At 41.7% G+C, this 15,254-nt stretch overlaps 1 protein-coding gene across 6 annotated transcripts in view; it reads left to right on the plus strand.

Annotated features, from left to right (window-relative positions):
* The window catches only part of ADGRB2 (adhesion G protein-coupled receptor B2), a 263,888-nt gene that overhangs the window by 166,418 nt on the left and 82,216 nt on the right, over positions 1 to 15,254 (plus strand). For all 6 annotated transcript variants that reach the window (XM_087939545.1, XM_087939549.1, XM_087939547.1 and 3 more), the window contains exons 6-11: positions 3,757 to 3,921; positions 5,444 to 5,545; positions 9,014 to 9,120; positions 13,462 to 13,656; positions 14,744 to 14,812; positions 14,923 to 15,031. In XM_087939545.1, the coding sequence (XP_087795671.1) occupies positions 3,757 to 3,921; positions 5,444 to 5,545; positions 9,014 to 9,120; positions 13,462 to 13,656; positions 14,744 to 14,812; positions 14,923 to 15,031 (747 nt within the window). The remainder of the gene's footprint in view (positions 1 to 3,756; positions 3,922 to 5,443; positions 5,546 to 9,013; positions 9,121 to 13,461; positions 13,657 to 14,743; positions 14,813 to 14,922; positions 15,032 to 15,254) is intronic.

Consider the following 15,254-nt stretch of genomic DNA (forward strand, 5'->3'; position numbering starts at 1 on the left):
AGTCTTTACAAACTACCTGGAGATAGATTGATTCTAAATGGGAAATAGTTCAGTTGCTGGAATTCTTGTAACTCCATCTAGTTCATCTCAATAAATCTTGCTAAATGCTCCCCAGGAAATCTTGCTTGAAAAAAAGAAAAAGTTTAAGTAGATGCTGAAGACCCAACCATAGGCTGTTCCCAGCCCCAGCATCCAGTCACGGGCAGGCTGCTGCCAAAAGCCCAAAGATTTTGCAGTTTGAGTGGTCTAGTTAAGGGCTGAAATGAATGCCTGCATATTTGCAGAGAGTTAATTACACTTGACCGCTTTAAAAATTCAAACCCCATAGAAAAGAGACACCTCCCCGCTCGCTCCCTCCTTTGGTGTCATATGCTGCCTAAGATCTTTGTCATTACAAAAGCAACTTGTACCTCCCATACTCAGTAAGCTGCCCCTTCCCCTGTTAGACCTTTATAGCAGTAGGCAAATGAATGAGACGATGTCATGGCAAGACCCCTGCAGTTTTAAAACTCGTACTCCAAAAAGAAGACACAAAAGCTTTCTCCCCAATGTGCTATCATTCTTTGCATGATGACTTTTGTTGAATGCTCATTGGGAACATTAAAATATATAATTTCCTGGCTGGAACCTGTATTAGTTCAGCCAAGCAAAACGTTAAGAGATCAGGTAAGGGAAGATTGGAGCGGTCCTTTGCAATTTTTGCCAAGAAAAATATAGTGGTGTGTCATAATAAATTTAATTAACAAAGGCTCCTTCTTGCGCACAAAATATCTCCCCATGAAGGATGTTTCCTCTTGTGTATCTGAATGATTCTCAGCATTAAACTGAGCTGCTTCAAAGCATTCTTCCTTGGAATAGAAGCAAACCACTGTATTTTTGTATTAGTTGCCCACTGGATTGTTCCTGATGCGAAAAGGTAGTTGAACTAGCTGCTTGCTGTATTGCCTTGTGAGTAGGCAAAGAGACAGCAGTCAACTTCCCCAGAAACCAATTGCTTTAGGATCATCCAATCATTCCTGGAATAAAGGAATTTGGAGTTGATTTTGAAGGCATGAAAGAAGTGACAGAGAGGCACTTAAAGAAGTGACTTCACAGATGGGTGAAAGAAACTCAAAATAAGCCTGGCCTTGATTTTGTGTAATACAAGATAGGTCAGAGAAAGACTTCCATTATCCTACCCTATAACCAGGGTCAGATTAAGGTTAACTGATGCAGTGTCGTTTGCGCTCCCTGAGCTTGATTTTGTAGATGTTTCAACCAGGTAGCATCATCAGTGCTAGAAGGGAGTGGGGCTTGCTCTCTCTTATTCAAGTGACTTGCCCTGTCAATGTTGGTCTTGGTAGTTCCTTGATTAGATGTTGTTCAATGCTAGCTTGTTTGTCTGAGTTGGAAGCTCCTTGATTGTTGCTGCTTGATTGTTATTCTAATGTTAAACTGGGCATGAAATTTCTGTTTATCAGGGTGCTGATTACTGATGAGGGGTATTTTGGTCTTTTTGTTTCTTTTTTAGCTTTTTGATTGTCTCTCTTGAATGTTTGTTTATATCTATGCCCTAAGCCCAGTCAAACATTAGTGCCTGTCATCTTTCCCATGGCATAAATGACAAGCCATTAAGACTCTTTCAGTACTGAAAATTAAAATTGAGCATCACCATGAAAGCATTAAGGACAGGATAGTTCATAGAATCATAGAGACCTTGGAGGTCTTCTAGTCCACCCCTTATCCAAGGCAGGAATCTTTATACCATCCTGGTTGTCCAAATAAAACCTTCGGGATGGAGTATCCATAATTCTGGGAGGCAAACTGTTCCATTGATTAATTGTTCTCACTGTCTCTTGATTTCCAGGTTGGATCTCTCTCTGATGGGCTTCTACTAGTTAAGAGGAACTAGTGGTTTCTTTCCCCCTCCCCTCCAATCCCCTAGTGTCCTACCCACATCCTTATTCTCCTTAAAGGTTAATCCATGGCTGCCAATATAGAGAGGCTACAATAATAGAGTAGTATCTCTGTTTCTTGACCTGGCCAACCTCAAAGGAGTGACACCCAGTGAAGAAAACCAATGGCTTTTCTTTAGAGGCGGCACACTTCCAATGGTGTCACCTAGAGGAATTCTGGGCATGGATTACGTTCCTCCAAAGAAGATTAATTTGGGTACATTCTTCATGTGCCAGGACATGAGGCATAATATATGCCTCCAAAACAAAATCTGAGACTAAAACGTGACCCACTGATATTAGAAATTTGGGGAGAGTATCTGCTTAAGTGGGAAAGCCAGGCCCAACTCTTGTCTTGACAAATAGCCATGGGTGATCGTATTATAGAAGTTGTTGTTGTTGTTATTGTTGTTGTTGTTGTTGGCAATTGCCCCATATCTTAAGATCCTCTGGATCTGATAAAGGTGCACCCTTGAAAAGAGAGTACCTCTTGAGGGATGGGAAATGAATTTCATTGGTTATGTTACCCCTTGTGATCACAACTCCAGGTGAGAAGAGAGGCCATTATAGTTTAAACAAGATCTGAATTATTAATAAATGGGTTTAATCATCCATGGAATATTTAATTAAAGCAATTATCAGCTAGCCTCGTTGCACTCTTCTGATCCAAAAGGTGTCTTTCCATCCTCAGAGCCCCTTGATCAGGTCCTTCAGCTCAGAGGAAAGCAAATTAAGAGAATATGCATGCACATGTGTGAATAATCTCTACCTCACATCAAGCTCAAGTCTAAGAAACCAATTTAGGGTAACTTGCCACAATTTTATGATCTAGATGAAGAATGGCTATTAAAATGGATAACGTTTAATAACTCAGGGATGGGTTTCTACCGGTTTTGTCCACCTCTGTAGAACCGGTAACTCTTAAGAGCAGCAGATGTCTGCTGATGTTTTTGCCCACCCGACCACCTCATCTTTATTTCCTGATTTTTCAACTTCAGATGCCAAATGACCAGCAGTTAAAAAAGTGGGAAAAGAGGGCTGCTTCAAAGGCTGCTTCTCTGCACGCAGCATTCTGATGATGATTTACAGGCGCACAGCCCGCAGTGTGCAGGGAAGCACATCATAAATCACCAAACCTCATAAATCTCGAACTGGTAGTTAACCCTGTCGTATCCCACCCTTGTAATAACTGCAACCAATCAGATCATGGAGATTAAAAAAAAACAAAAAACACCCACTTCCAGAAATGCAGCTGCCCCAGAAAAAAACATGGAGCCCCCTGAACAGCATCAGGACAAGCCATACCAGAACAAGGCAAAGCCGTTTAAATTGGGAATGGCTGAGAACCTGCAATTGTGACTGTGCTGTACCAGAACAAACAATAACATATAGTTGGAGGATGTCTCCTCAGGAAATTTCAAGGCATCTGGGATGATCTCATCGCTGTCATACAAAGACAGTTAGATAGTTAGCTTCCTTAGATATTAAACAATGACATCTATCCTATTGCACTCTATGGTACTGCAGTGTGGTGATTTTTTTTCATGGTTTTACCTTAATTTAATATTTTATCTCATATCTTGTAGTGTCTCCATATTTTATATGTACATACTTGCTGATGCTCTACTTAAACTTAGATTTGTGTTTGTATGTATAATGAGTTTTATTAGTATTGTATATCAGTGTCTGCATGATCTCTGTAGATGCCATATTCTAAATAAATAAATAAAATGATGTGTGAATAAGAAAAGAGAACAGAGAGTATGTGCCATGGGGTTCAGAAGCCCCTAATCCTTTCCAACTTCCACTCCCTTCACTGCAGCTGCAAGCAAATGGGGTCCATGGAGTGAATGGAATCTGTGCTCCAAGACTTGTGACACTGGCTGGCAGAAACGTTTCCGGATGTGCCAGGGGATGGGAACACAAGACTATCCCTGTGAGGGCAGCGGGGAAGAAGTGAAGACCTGCAATGAGAAAAAATGCCCAGGTATTTGGCATTAGGGCACTTGGCATACGGCAGTGTTCCTCGAAAGGGATGGGTGGAAAAGTTCTCTCGTGGGGTTTTTCTACTGGTTTTAATTCAGTTTAAAGTGGGTTTTCCTGACCTTGGCAAATGGAAGGTGCGTAGATTTTCAACTCCCAGAATTCCCCAGCCAGTCATGTTGGCTGAGGAATTCTGGGAGTTGAAGTTCATACATCTTAAAAATGTAGGAGGAAAAGAAATTGCAAATTGTGCAGGACAGAAAGATGACCGTCCAACAAAAAACTGAAATCAGAAGGTGTCTGGCAGCACCTGTTCTACCTTAAATTTTATTCAAATCTGAACAGATGCTGTCAGACTCCCCACCCCCATCTTATGGTAACACGGTTTTCCTCCTACAATATGCATGGCTGGGTTTTCATTAGTATCTGTGGCCATTTTGTCATCCCAAAAAGGGGCAAGTTGACACAGGTTGTCAATCTTGGGAGGTACTTCAGATAAGAGGCAAACCCAGAAGTATTAGCTGTATCTTTATTGCAAGACTACATCAACATAGTCTTGCAAGCCTGAAAATGCATCTCCTCCACTTTGCTTTTACAGCCCAAGAAACTAGGAAGGGTCCTTTCTGACAATTTTTCTCCATCCACTTTTATTCTCTGGGCTCAGCTGTCTCTTATCTAACCGTTGCTTAGTCTACAACCTTCCCTCCTGTATCCCAAAGTCTTTCCCAGGGACCATTACACAGCTTCATCCTTGGGGATATATTCTAAATCAGGGGTCCCTAATCCTGGGTCTGTGGTCCAGCACCAATCCGCAGCATGCCAGAAACTGGGCCGCACAAACAAGCGAAGCCCCCATCCACAGGACGCAGGCAGCACACGAAACCATGCTCCCTCCAGTCCATGGAAAAACCTCTCTCCACAGAACCGGTTCCTGGTGCCCAAAAGATTGGGGGCCACTGTCCTAAATGTCTTGCCCTTGAAATAAATTTAAAAGCACATTTTAAATTAGATGTGAGAATTGGGGGCGGGGGGGAGACGGACGAGATAATTCATCTGCATCAGAGGTGGTATTCAGCCAGTTCTGACCAGTTCTGGAGAACCGGTAGCAGAAATTTTGAGCTGTTCGAAGAACCGGCAAAATACCTGCATTGACTGGCCTCGCCCCCATCTATTCTCTGCCTCCCATCGAGTCCCAGCTGATTGACTGGGTCTCCTTTGGTTGCCCTGCCCAGGAGAACGGAGGTGGAAAGCAGGTTAGTGGGTAGGGAGGGAATGGGGATTTTGCAGTATCCTTCTCCTCCTCCCCCCCCCACCCCCAAGCCACCCCACCCCCACCAAGCCACACCCACAGAACCGGTAGTACATTTGTTTGAATCCCACCACTGATCTGCATTTGCTTAATTTGGTGACAGACCGTTACATCTGTTATGTCTGTTCTTCTTTTCCCCGTCATCTTACCTTTGGACTAACTTTGCTAGGTGGGTGTATTTGTTCTGATGCCCTACCTCCTCCTTCTCTCCTTCCAGCCCTCCATGAGATGTGCAGGGATGAGTCTATTGCCCTGATGACTTGGAAGAAAGCTGCAGCTGGCGAAACAGTCTACAACAAATGCCCATCCAATGCTACAGGTAGAAAAGTGCCTGGGTAGAGATTGACAATGTAGGTTTTCCAAACTGGAGCCTGAAATGCCAGAGGGGACAATTGGAAAGGAGAGATTAATTTATGAATGAGACACCTTTTCTAAACTGGTTTTCACTCTGAAAACAGAAGGCCACCTTAGTTGACTTTAATAGCAAGCAACCTTATGGATTCCAGATGTGTCAGACTGTTGGTCCCATCATGGTCAAGGTGACTGGATTAGATGTTACAATGCAATGCCAGAAGTTTTTTCCTTTATTGAATCCTTCAAAGAAAATTACATATACAAGAGGAAATGTGAAAAAAATGTAAAATAATATAATGCAGATAAATGAACTGGGGACTTTAAAATGTCAGTGAGGTCTTAAATATCATTAACATTGTGAATAATTAAATACACTATATAAATCCTCTTAAGAGACTAAAAACCCCTCTTAAACCCAAGCTAAAAATGACTAGCAAAGACCACAATCAACATAATATAAATTGAATAACACTGCACATTGTGGTAAATTAAAATCCATCTTAATAAAAATCTGTTTGGATATAGATGAATTATACAATTGAAATGCAGATTCCATGCATAAATAAATCCCCAAGTTAAATGTAGTACCACTTCTTATTTTAAATCAAAGCCTCGGAATATTTCTCATTAGAAGTTGCAATCTTTGGTCAGGTTTGCTTTTCAAGTAGGAAGCAATTCTAGATGTTGAGCAATGACAATACCAATAAAAAGAAGCCAGAAGTGGTTTGTCTGCCCAGCTGGTTAGCTTATAATACAACCCTGGTCAATCCTCCTTCAATTTATTGTACGTCAGTGTCATTCTTCCTTCTGAAAGGAATTTCCAATTTTGCTTGTGACCTTTGGTTTATAATATCCCACAATGGAACATTCCTCACTCTAGTGCTGTGGATAGAGCCTCGCCTTCCATCCATCGCCAACATTTATTGAATTAAAAAAATAATTGATTCCCAGCAATGTGCATCTTCTCCTTGAAAAAAAATAAAAATAAAAGCAACCACTGTTTCTGAATTTGGAGAAAGCTATACTTTTTGCAAGCCTTCTTTAAAAACAAATTTTCAAACAGGATTGGTTTGACCCACGATGAAACGTGGGATATTTTAGTAGAATGGAAAGAAGCAAAACTCTTCAATATTATTCTGATTCATTATGAAGTGGGGAGAACAGGGCTGACCTGGGTGCCATTCAAGATGCTGTTTGTCACCTTTAAAACCCTGCACGGAATGGGGCCAGGTTGCTTATGAGACTGCTGTCAGCACTTAACCCCATTTAAATCTTGAGTCTCAAGCCATTCTTCCAAAACTTCAAAAGGATTTATTGGGAGTTAAAACATCCAGCACTACCTGGGTATAACCAACTACACCATCCCCGATGGTTTCTGCCAGGTTCCCCTGTCAGGTGCACGACTCCACGAGCATCTTTATTGTTGTTCTCTTTGCAAGAATCTCACCAGACTAACTTGCAAGATTCTCTTGGGAACAGGCAGATGAAGGCTTTAGAAGTCTGGCCTCTGTCGGTTCCTCCCATGGAGTGACTCTAAGCCAACCAGCCTCTTCCGCTGTTGTCGTGGAATCTCCCCCACTATCTAGAGATTCCACAACGCCACATCAGTAAGCAATGACATTGATGGGCCCCAAGAGATGTACCTTCCCTATTACATTCACTGTCTTGTAGAACAACCCCTGATGGCCACAATCCTATTAATCTTTCAAAAGCTTTCCCCCTCAGCGTTGTCCTGGGAATGTTGATAGAATTCTGATTCAGTTATGGTTTTGTGTTAATAATGAAATTTTTAGGGGCCATGACCCATTTTCTTACGAATCAGATCAAACATAGTCTGGTTATGTTTTATGTCCATTTGCTGCCTGGAGTTCCTTGTATAGATGGAAAACTTTATAAATTTTTTAAATAAAGAAATGGAGAGGTCCATGCTTCAGCTAAAAAGGAATGGCTTGGTTTTTATCTTCTAAGAGGAAAAAAAAAACTCAAGGTATAATCAAATATTTGGGGCTAGTACTGCTACAGTAATAAGGAACCATGGTCGGCCCTGTGGTAAGATGGGCAGCCAATACATTTAATAAATGAAATAAAAATAAAGGAGACATGAAATACAGGTAGTCTTCAGCTTACAATGGTTCCTTTAGTGACTGTTTGAAATTACAACAGAGCTGAAAAATGTGACTTATGATCATTTTTCACACTTATGACTGTTACAGCATCCCCATGGCCACGTGATCAAAATTCAGAACACTTGACACCTGATTCCTATTTATGCAGTGTCCCAGGTGATATGATCACCTTCTGCAACCTTCTGAGAAGCGAAGTCAATGGGGAAGCCAGGTTCACTTAACATTTGTTGCAAGAAAGGTCATAACATGGGGCAAATATAACCAATGTCTCACTTAACAAATGTCTCACTTAGCAACAGAAATTGTGGGCTCAATAAGTTGAGGACTACCTGTAATGTGATTGTACTAAGAGCCCTTCTCTCTCACTTGAGATTGGCTTCCCCATCCGACTCTCCTTTCACTTAAAATACTGCTAAGGTCACAATCTGCCCACTTTCAAACTCTCACACTCTCCTGAGCCATAAACATGATAAATAATAAACACTTTTGAGAAAGCAAATTGGAAAGATGTTTCTGTTTCTTTGTTTCAGTAATGTGTCAGAATGGGCACGATTATTTAGAAAGGCAACAGCAGTATTAGCACGGAAGCCAGGAGCGTTAGGGGATTTGGAAGCTGTTGCGTTGGATTTTCACTTCCATCATTTCCTATTCTGTACTTGAAGTTGAAAAGCATTTTTTTCCCAAATAAAATGCAATACATTGGATTGCCAGATCCAAAGGGTTTAGATCTCCCCTGAGGCATTTCTTCCATAGATCCCATTTACTTCCAAGGACTTTGGGTTGAAAAAGTAATGCAATACTGTATTTATTCTCTCTCTCCCTCCCTCCCTCCCTCTTTCTTTCTTTCTTTCTTTCTTTCTTTCTTTCTTTCTTTCTTTCTTTCTTTCTTTCTTTCTTTATTTGCAACTGAAAATGCTTTAATAAGGCAATTCAGGCAGAGAAAGACTACCTGCTGTAAAAGCAAAATAATATGTCCAAATTTAAAACTGAGGAACATTAACCAGTTTTGGTTTGTTGCTAAGCCTTCCTATTAAATGCCCACCAAATATTTGCAAGAGTCAAGGATTCCATATGCACTTGTGGCCATTGTCTTGACACTTTTGAACTCCCCACCTCCCTGGTGGGAGTCAGAGTTTCTTAATTCATTGGCATCTGAATTAAAGGACAGGTGCCAACCCATTAGGGTCACTTCAAACCCATCGCTCTCCAACTTAACCACTGAGGAATAAGAGACTGAATTTGGTGGGGCTGGATGTGCTGGCCTCTTGAATGATGGGCACTAATCAGTGACTTGCTTCTTTTTCTAGGATCTGCCAGCCGACAGTGCCTGCTCAACTCTCATGGTGCGGCTTACTGGGGCCTGCCCAGCTTCGCACGCTGCATTTCCCACGAGTACCGATATTTACATCTTTCAGTAGGTGCAATTTTTTGCAAGGCAACTGTGGCCCCTGGAAATCCTCTCTTCTGTATCACTTGACCCACCTCCTCTCTGGTTCAGAGAAGGGCATGACATGGTGGAAGAGGAGGTACAGAACTGTGGGCAAAATATATAAAATACATAATATCCAATTCTCTTTGCAATAGTGTCAACATCCAATGTTAACTGAGTCAAGATGTGAACTTGCAACGTGGAATGAGCGAGGAATTTTTCCCTTCTGGGATCCAGGGTTTTGGGGCTATCTATAAAGCAGGGTTAAAACATTGCTAAACTCCTACCTTGGAGAGATTTTTTTTGGTATATTAAAGGAGAACTGAAAGTAAGTAAATAGGTGCATATCTCAAAAATAAAATTAAGCCAGGAAGGCAGCAGAGTCTCTGGAAAGTGTGCTGCAGCTACCAAAAAAGCCAACACAGTTCTAGGCTGCATTAACAGAGGGATAGAATCAAGATCACATGAAGTGTTAATATCATTTTATGATGCTTTAGTAAGCCCACATGTGGAATACTACACCCAGTTTTTGTTACCACAGTGTTAAAAAAGATATTGAGACTCTAGAAAGTGTGCAGAGAAGAGCAACAAAGTTGATTAGAGGACTGGAGGTTAAAACATAAGAAGCATGGTTGCTGGAATCGGGTTTGTCTACTTTAATGAAAAGAAGGACTAGGAATGACATGATAGCAGTGTTCCAATATCTCAGAAGCTGCCACAAAGAAGAGGGAGTCAAGCTATTCTCCAAAATACTGAAGTCAGGACAAGAAGCAATGGATGGAAACTAATCAAGGAGATAACCAACTGAGAACTAAGGAGAAATTTCCTGACAGAACAATTAATCAGTGGAACAACTTGCCTCCAAAAGTTGTGAACGCTCCAACACTGGAAGTTTTTAAGAAGAGACTGGATATCTATTTGTCTGAAATGGTATGGGGTCTCATGCCTCATCAGGGGTTGGACTAAACATCTCCAAGATTCCTCCCAACTTTGTTATTCTATTCTATTCTATTCTATTCTATTCTATTCTATTCTATTCTATTCTATTCTATTCTGTTCTGTTCTGTTCTGTTCTGTTCTGTTCTGTTCTGTTCTATTCTGTTCTATTCTACACTACTCTATTGTTCATTCATTCTCTATTCTATTCTATTCTATTCTATTCTATTCTGTTCTGTTCTGTTCTGTTCTGTTCTACTCTACTCTACTCTACTCTACTCTACTCTACTCTACTCTAAAGAGAAACCTCCAACTCAAACGAAAGAACCTCTCTCAGCCACACTGGTAGTCTTTGACATATGACCATAATTGAACCCACAATTTTGGTCAATTTTGGTCATTGTGATGGTCATAAAGTAGGCCACCACATTATTATGACTTTTTTTGGATCATCATTAAAGCAAACACCATGGTTGCTAAGCAAATGTCATGATGAACACTATCATCATTAAGCAATCACCATGGTTGTTAAGTGAACCCATTGTTCAGCATGGGTGTTTTTTGCCAGAAATAACAAGTACATGCTGGTTTCTTGCAAAAACAATGCACGTTGCTGTCTCATGGGGGTGGGGTGGGGAGGTTGAGATGTCAGAATGTCAAATCCTGAGCAGTTGTAACTTTGAATATTCACTAAGTGACCACCCATAAGTCAAGGGCTATCTGCAGTCTTCAGGCAGCAAGAGAAAACCATCAAGTCCTGGAGCTGTAAAACCACTCAGAGATGAGGGATGGAGGAGGAAGAGAGGCTGTTCTATCATCCCACTGCTATCACTTTGCAACTATTTCTATTCATATTTAATCTCCAAATCTCTGTCTCTGTGCTCTATTTCAATGTTCCTACCCCCATGCTTGTTGCAAGCAGTATGTTTCGTTATCTCAACTATTTCTTTCCTCTTTAAATGTTTTCTTTTCCCCACAGACCTTCAGCTCTTGCAGCCAGTCTCTCAGTCCATTTACACATAAAACCCCTTGTCCCTCCTTTATAGACAGGCGTAGAATAGCCTTTTCTCTCCCCTCACGCATCACTCCTAGTCCTCTGTTTTTGGAGCTGCGTCAGGTCCAAGGAGCCAGGATGGACATGCAGAGTTACTTCTGACTACTTCGCTTTTAGACCGGAAATCATGTGGGACCAAAGCCGTTATCTGCATAACTATTAAATTGTATGCTATGAAATGCTGGGAGGGCCAGCCTTCCCTCTCGGTCTGCATTCCAGAGATTCCAAGTTTCTTTGCCTCTTTGCTCCCTGGGAAGGAGTCCTTCCCTCCTGCAACTCTAGACTACAAGAGTCCTCCACAAGCTAGTTCTTAAAGCTCTAGACCTGGGCTGCTGCATGTGGTGGGCTTGATTGGGTTTTCAGGCTTTTGTGGGCTTTCAGGTGGTTAGTTGGACTGTCTTCCTCCCCCATCACTCGGTTCTGCCTCTCTATGGTCTCTCAGCTCTGAGATGTGACAGAATACCAAATAGTAGAGTTGGGAGGGACCTTGGACATCTTCTAATCCTGCTGATCCTATACCATTATGACGCTATACCATTATGGAAAACTGGTTGTCCAGTCTCTTCTTGAAAACATCCAGAGATGGAGCACCCACAACTTCTGGATTTCTCCTTAGGTCCAGCTTGGATCTCTCGTCAATGAGAGAGATCTTCCACTCAGTCCTTCTCGTCCTTCTCTTCTGATGCTTTGGAGAATAACTCCAGCCCCTCTTCTGTGTGGCAGCCCCTCAGATAATGGAAGATTCTTTTTTTTTCTTGCTGCCTGAAGACTACTGAAGACTGCTAAGTTGCCTGATGTTGGGTTGGAGGTTTCTCTGCTTTCGTCTTGGCTTCTGTCTTGTTTCTGCCGTCTTCCTAGCTGAACTTTCTTGATACACCAACAGACATACTTACTTTCAGGTCACTTTTTGTAAAACCAACTCTCCAGTGAAGAAGAAGGGTGGTGGTTTTAAGCCTCCTCTCCAGGTAGTACGAAAATCCTGGATCCCAGGAGGGAGAAAAAAAAATACTTGCTAATTCCAGGTACAAGTTGACTCTTCCATAGATATACAAGACAGAATTCCCTGAGAGAATTGCTACTTCCAATCATTTTCCTCAAAATCCCACATTGATGTTTTGTCTTTCATGCACACCCTCATCACCCACACTCACACCCCCACACACCCAACTTTAAAAACATGTAGAGGATCAGCTTGTCCCCTCTTTCAAATCCTCACATAAAACCTAGTTCAATCAGTCTCTGGTAGCTGGTGTTAAGATTGATTTTTACTAGATTTATAGCTTTCCCTTTCATTCAGAATCAAATCAGTGTATGTAGTACGGCCTCCTTCCATGTTCCCCAACTACAACCCAGTGAGATAGACTGGGTTAAAAGAGAGGAAGCTGTTCAAACTTATCCAGGAAGTTCCATAGATGAGGGAAGGCTCGAACCTGGAGCCCCCTGCTCTCAGTCCAGTACCTCTTACTACATTTACTGTCTCTCCTTGCTATGACAGAAAATAAAAATGCCTACAAATACTCTGGCAATAAAGATGAAAGAAACGGTGTTAGGAATTATTTCATCAAATTAATATTGGCTGAGCAGTATAATCCTATGTGTGTTGATTTCTCAGTAAATTCTCACAAGGGAAAATTGAGGTTTGTGTTAATCTGGCTGAGCATGGAAGCTGTGCTCTTTAGCTGAGTTGCCAAAAGTTGCTTACCTGGACAATCTTACTAATTCAAGTCTTAAGAAGTAGGGAGAAAAATAAAGATCTTGCCTTAGGGAGAAAATTGAAGAGATCCAGAAACCTTGTATTTTTCCATTTCTGCTGAGTTGTTTCCTAGGATTTTCCCTCCGTAACTTGTGGGTAGAATTTAAGAAGGGTTGCTTAAGCTTTCCTAGAAGCTCTTGAAAGTGTTAACCACTGACCTTAGAAAGTATTTATAGAGAGTTGAAGATTTGGTATAGAGAAGTCCATCCTGACTCTCTCTCTCCTAAACGGTGCAAAGATCTAAATCAACTGAACAACTTCCAGGACTTTAGGTTCAGCTCCTGCTGAAATTCGGTTCTTTTTATGGGCTTCTGTGGAGGTCCTCTTCCCAAAGTTGAGGAGAAAGCTCATCTAGTGCTAATCAGTTGGTGCAGAATCAGTTGGCTTCAGAAGGAGCAAAAGTCCTGACTACCATGCAGAAATCTCTCGGGTCTTCATCATAATATTTAAGGAACAAGTAGAAGTCCTAGGATGTTGTAATGACATTTTTTCATGTGTTGGGCCTGAAGAGCAAACATATCTTTGGTTGTAATCCGTGACCTGACCTTGTTCCCTTTCTCTTCCTCTCCATCTCATCCTTAAGCTCCGTGAGCACCTGGCTAAGGGCCAGCGAATGCTGGCAGGTGAGGGCATGTCACAAGTGGTCCGTAGCCTGCTGGAACTTGTTGCCCGCCGAAGCTATTACAGTGGGGACCTGCTGTTCTCAGTGGAGATTTTGCGCAATGTCACAGATACTTACAAAAGAGCCACCTATATTCCTTCCTCAGATGACGTGCAGGTATTATGTTGACATCTGAAGGAGAAGAAACCATTCTTTGACTAAGTCCATGAGGTCGTTGGAGCTGAAGAAACTGGCTGCATTGCATATGCTGAGATTGGGAACTTGGTGTCCAAATAACCTCATGCTTGCTGACATCATCATGTAAAACTATGACTCACATGCTTGCTTCTAATTGCAGCATGTCCGTAATAATGCCATCAAGCTCATATTGTTATTTTGACATCAGAGTTTGGGGATCGCTACTGCTGCTGGGATGCTACTGAGATTGGGAAGATTATGGGTTAGGATGCTGAGTTGGGGAGACAATCCCTTTCTTTAGGAGCTAAACAAAGTAGGCCATCATGGGCAGACATTATATATCTATTTGTTTAGGCACCGTGGGACAACAAGAACACATCACATGGCTTTTTTTAAGCCCAATCATCCAGGCCCCACATTGCTTACAATGGCTAATCAGTAGTTTATTGACAGGCGTTTCTTCAGCTAAATCTGGACATGTTAGGGCTGAACTTGTATGAAAAAGCAGTTTTTCTACCTCTTGATCTATGCCCCACTAGGAGGCATTTGTGGAGAAATGCAAAAGAAACACATTACAATGACTAGTGGGATATCTCAGGTGGATTCTGCCTCTTAATTTTTGAGCCTGTTCGTATTGCGGCTTTACACAAAGGCAGGGAACGATAAAAATTGCTTAATGTTAAATTGTATACAAACAGAGCCATTTCAGCCTCCAAAATAAATAGAACTCATTTTTTTTTTGAAAGCTTGAAATATGGGCATCACTCCGAATATGCACATACAAGTGGGGAAGGGTAGATATGTACAGAATTCTACATTTAATAATGGCAGGAATGACTTGCAATCACAGGGGGTCCTAGAAAATGCTTCTGAATGTTTAAAAAATGAGCATGAATATTCAAGCAAAATATTTTCAGCCAAATATATAAAGAGATATAAAAATGGGGTTGAGTGGAATTTGCTGCTGGGAAATTGAGAAAACTGCCTAAGGCCAATTTGTCATAAATATTATAACTGTTTTGCACCATCTGGTCTCTTTCCTTCACCTTCTCCTCTCTCCCTCCAGCGTTTCTTCCAGGTTGTGAGCTACATGGTAGATGCAGAAAACAGGGAGAAATGGGAAGATGCACAACAGGTGTGTTGCTGGCCATGGACCTGTGCTTCTGGGGGATTTGGAAGTCTCTCATTCCCACTGGAGTAGGAATTAATTAATCATTAATTCTGATTCCTGCATTCCCTGCACAGGTGTTGCCTGGTTCTGTCCTTCTCATGAAAGTGGTTGAAGATTTCATCCATCTGGTAGGAGGTGCCCTCAAGGCTTTCCAGAGTTCCCTTATTGTTACTGACAACTTGGGTAAGCAACTGGAAGGGACTGGACAGATGAATGGTTTCTTTGGGGCTTGGGACAGGGAATGGGTTCTGGGCAATGACAGAGTCTTCTTCAGGCCTAGTCTCTTGCAACCCATTGTAAACTTCATGGTAGAGCAGAGGGAGGTGATTTACAAGATGTATGCAGCTCCCAGCATCCATCTTATGGCTTCTGGAAATATCTCTAGTTAACATTATAAAAATTGTGG

Source organism: Pseudonaja textilis, chromosome 10 (assembly GCF_049901715.1).
Source record: "Pseudonaja textilis isolate UNSWEBS1 chromosome 10, rPseTex1.2, whole genome shotgun sequence".
Lineage (NCBI taxonomy): Eukaryota > Metazoa > Chordata > Lepidosauria > Squamata > Elapidae > Pseudonaja > Pseudonaja textilis.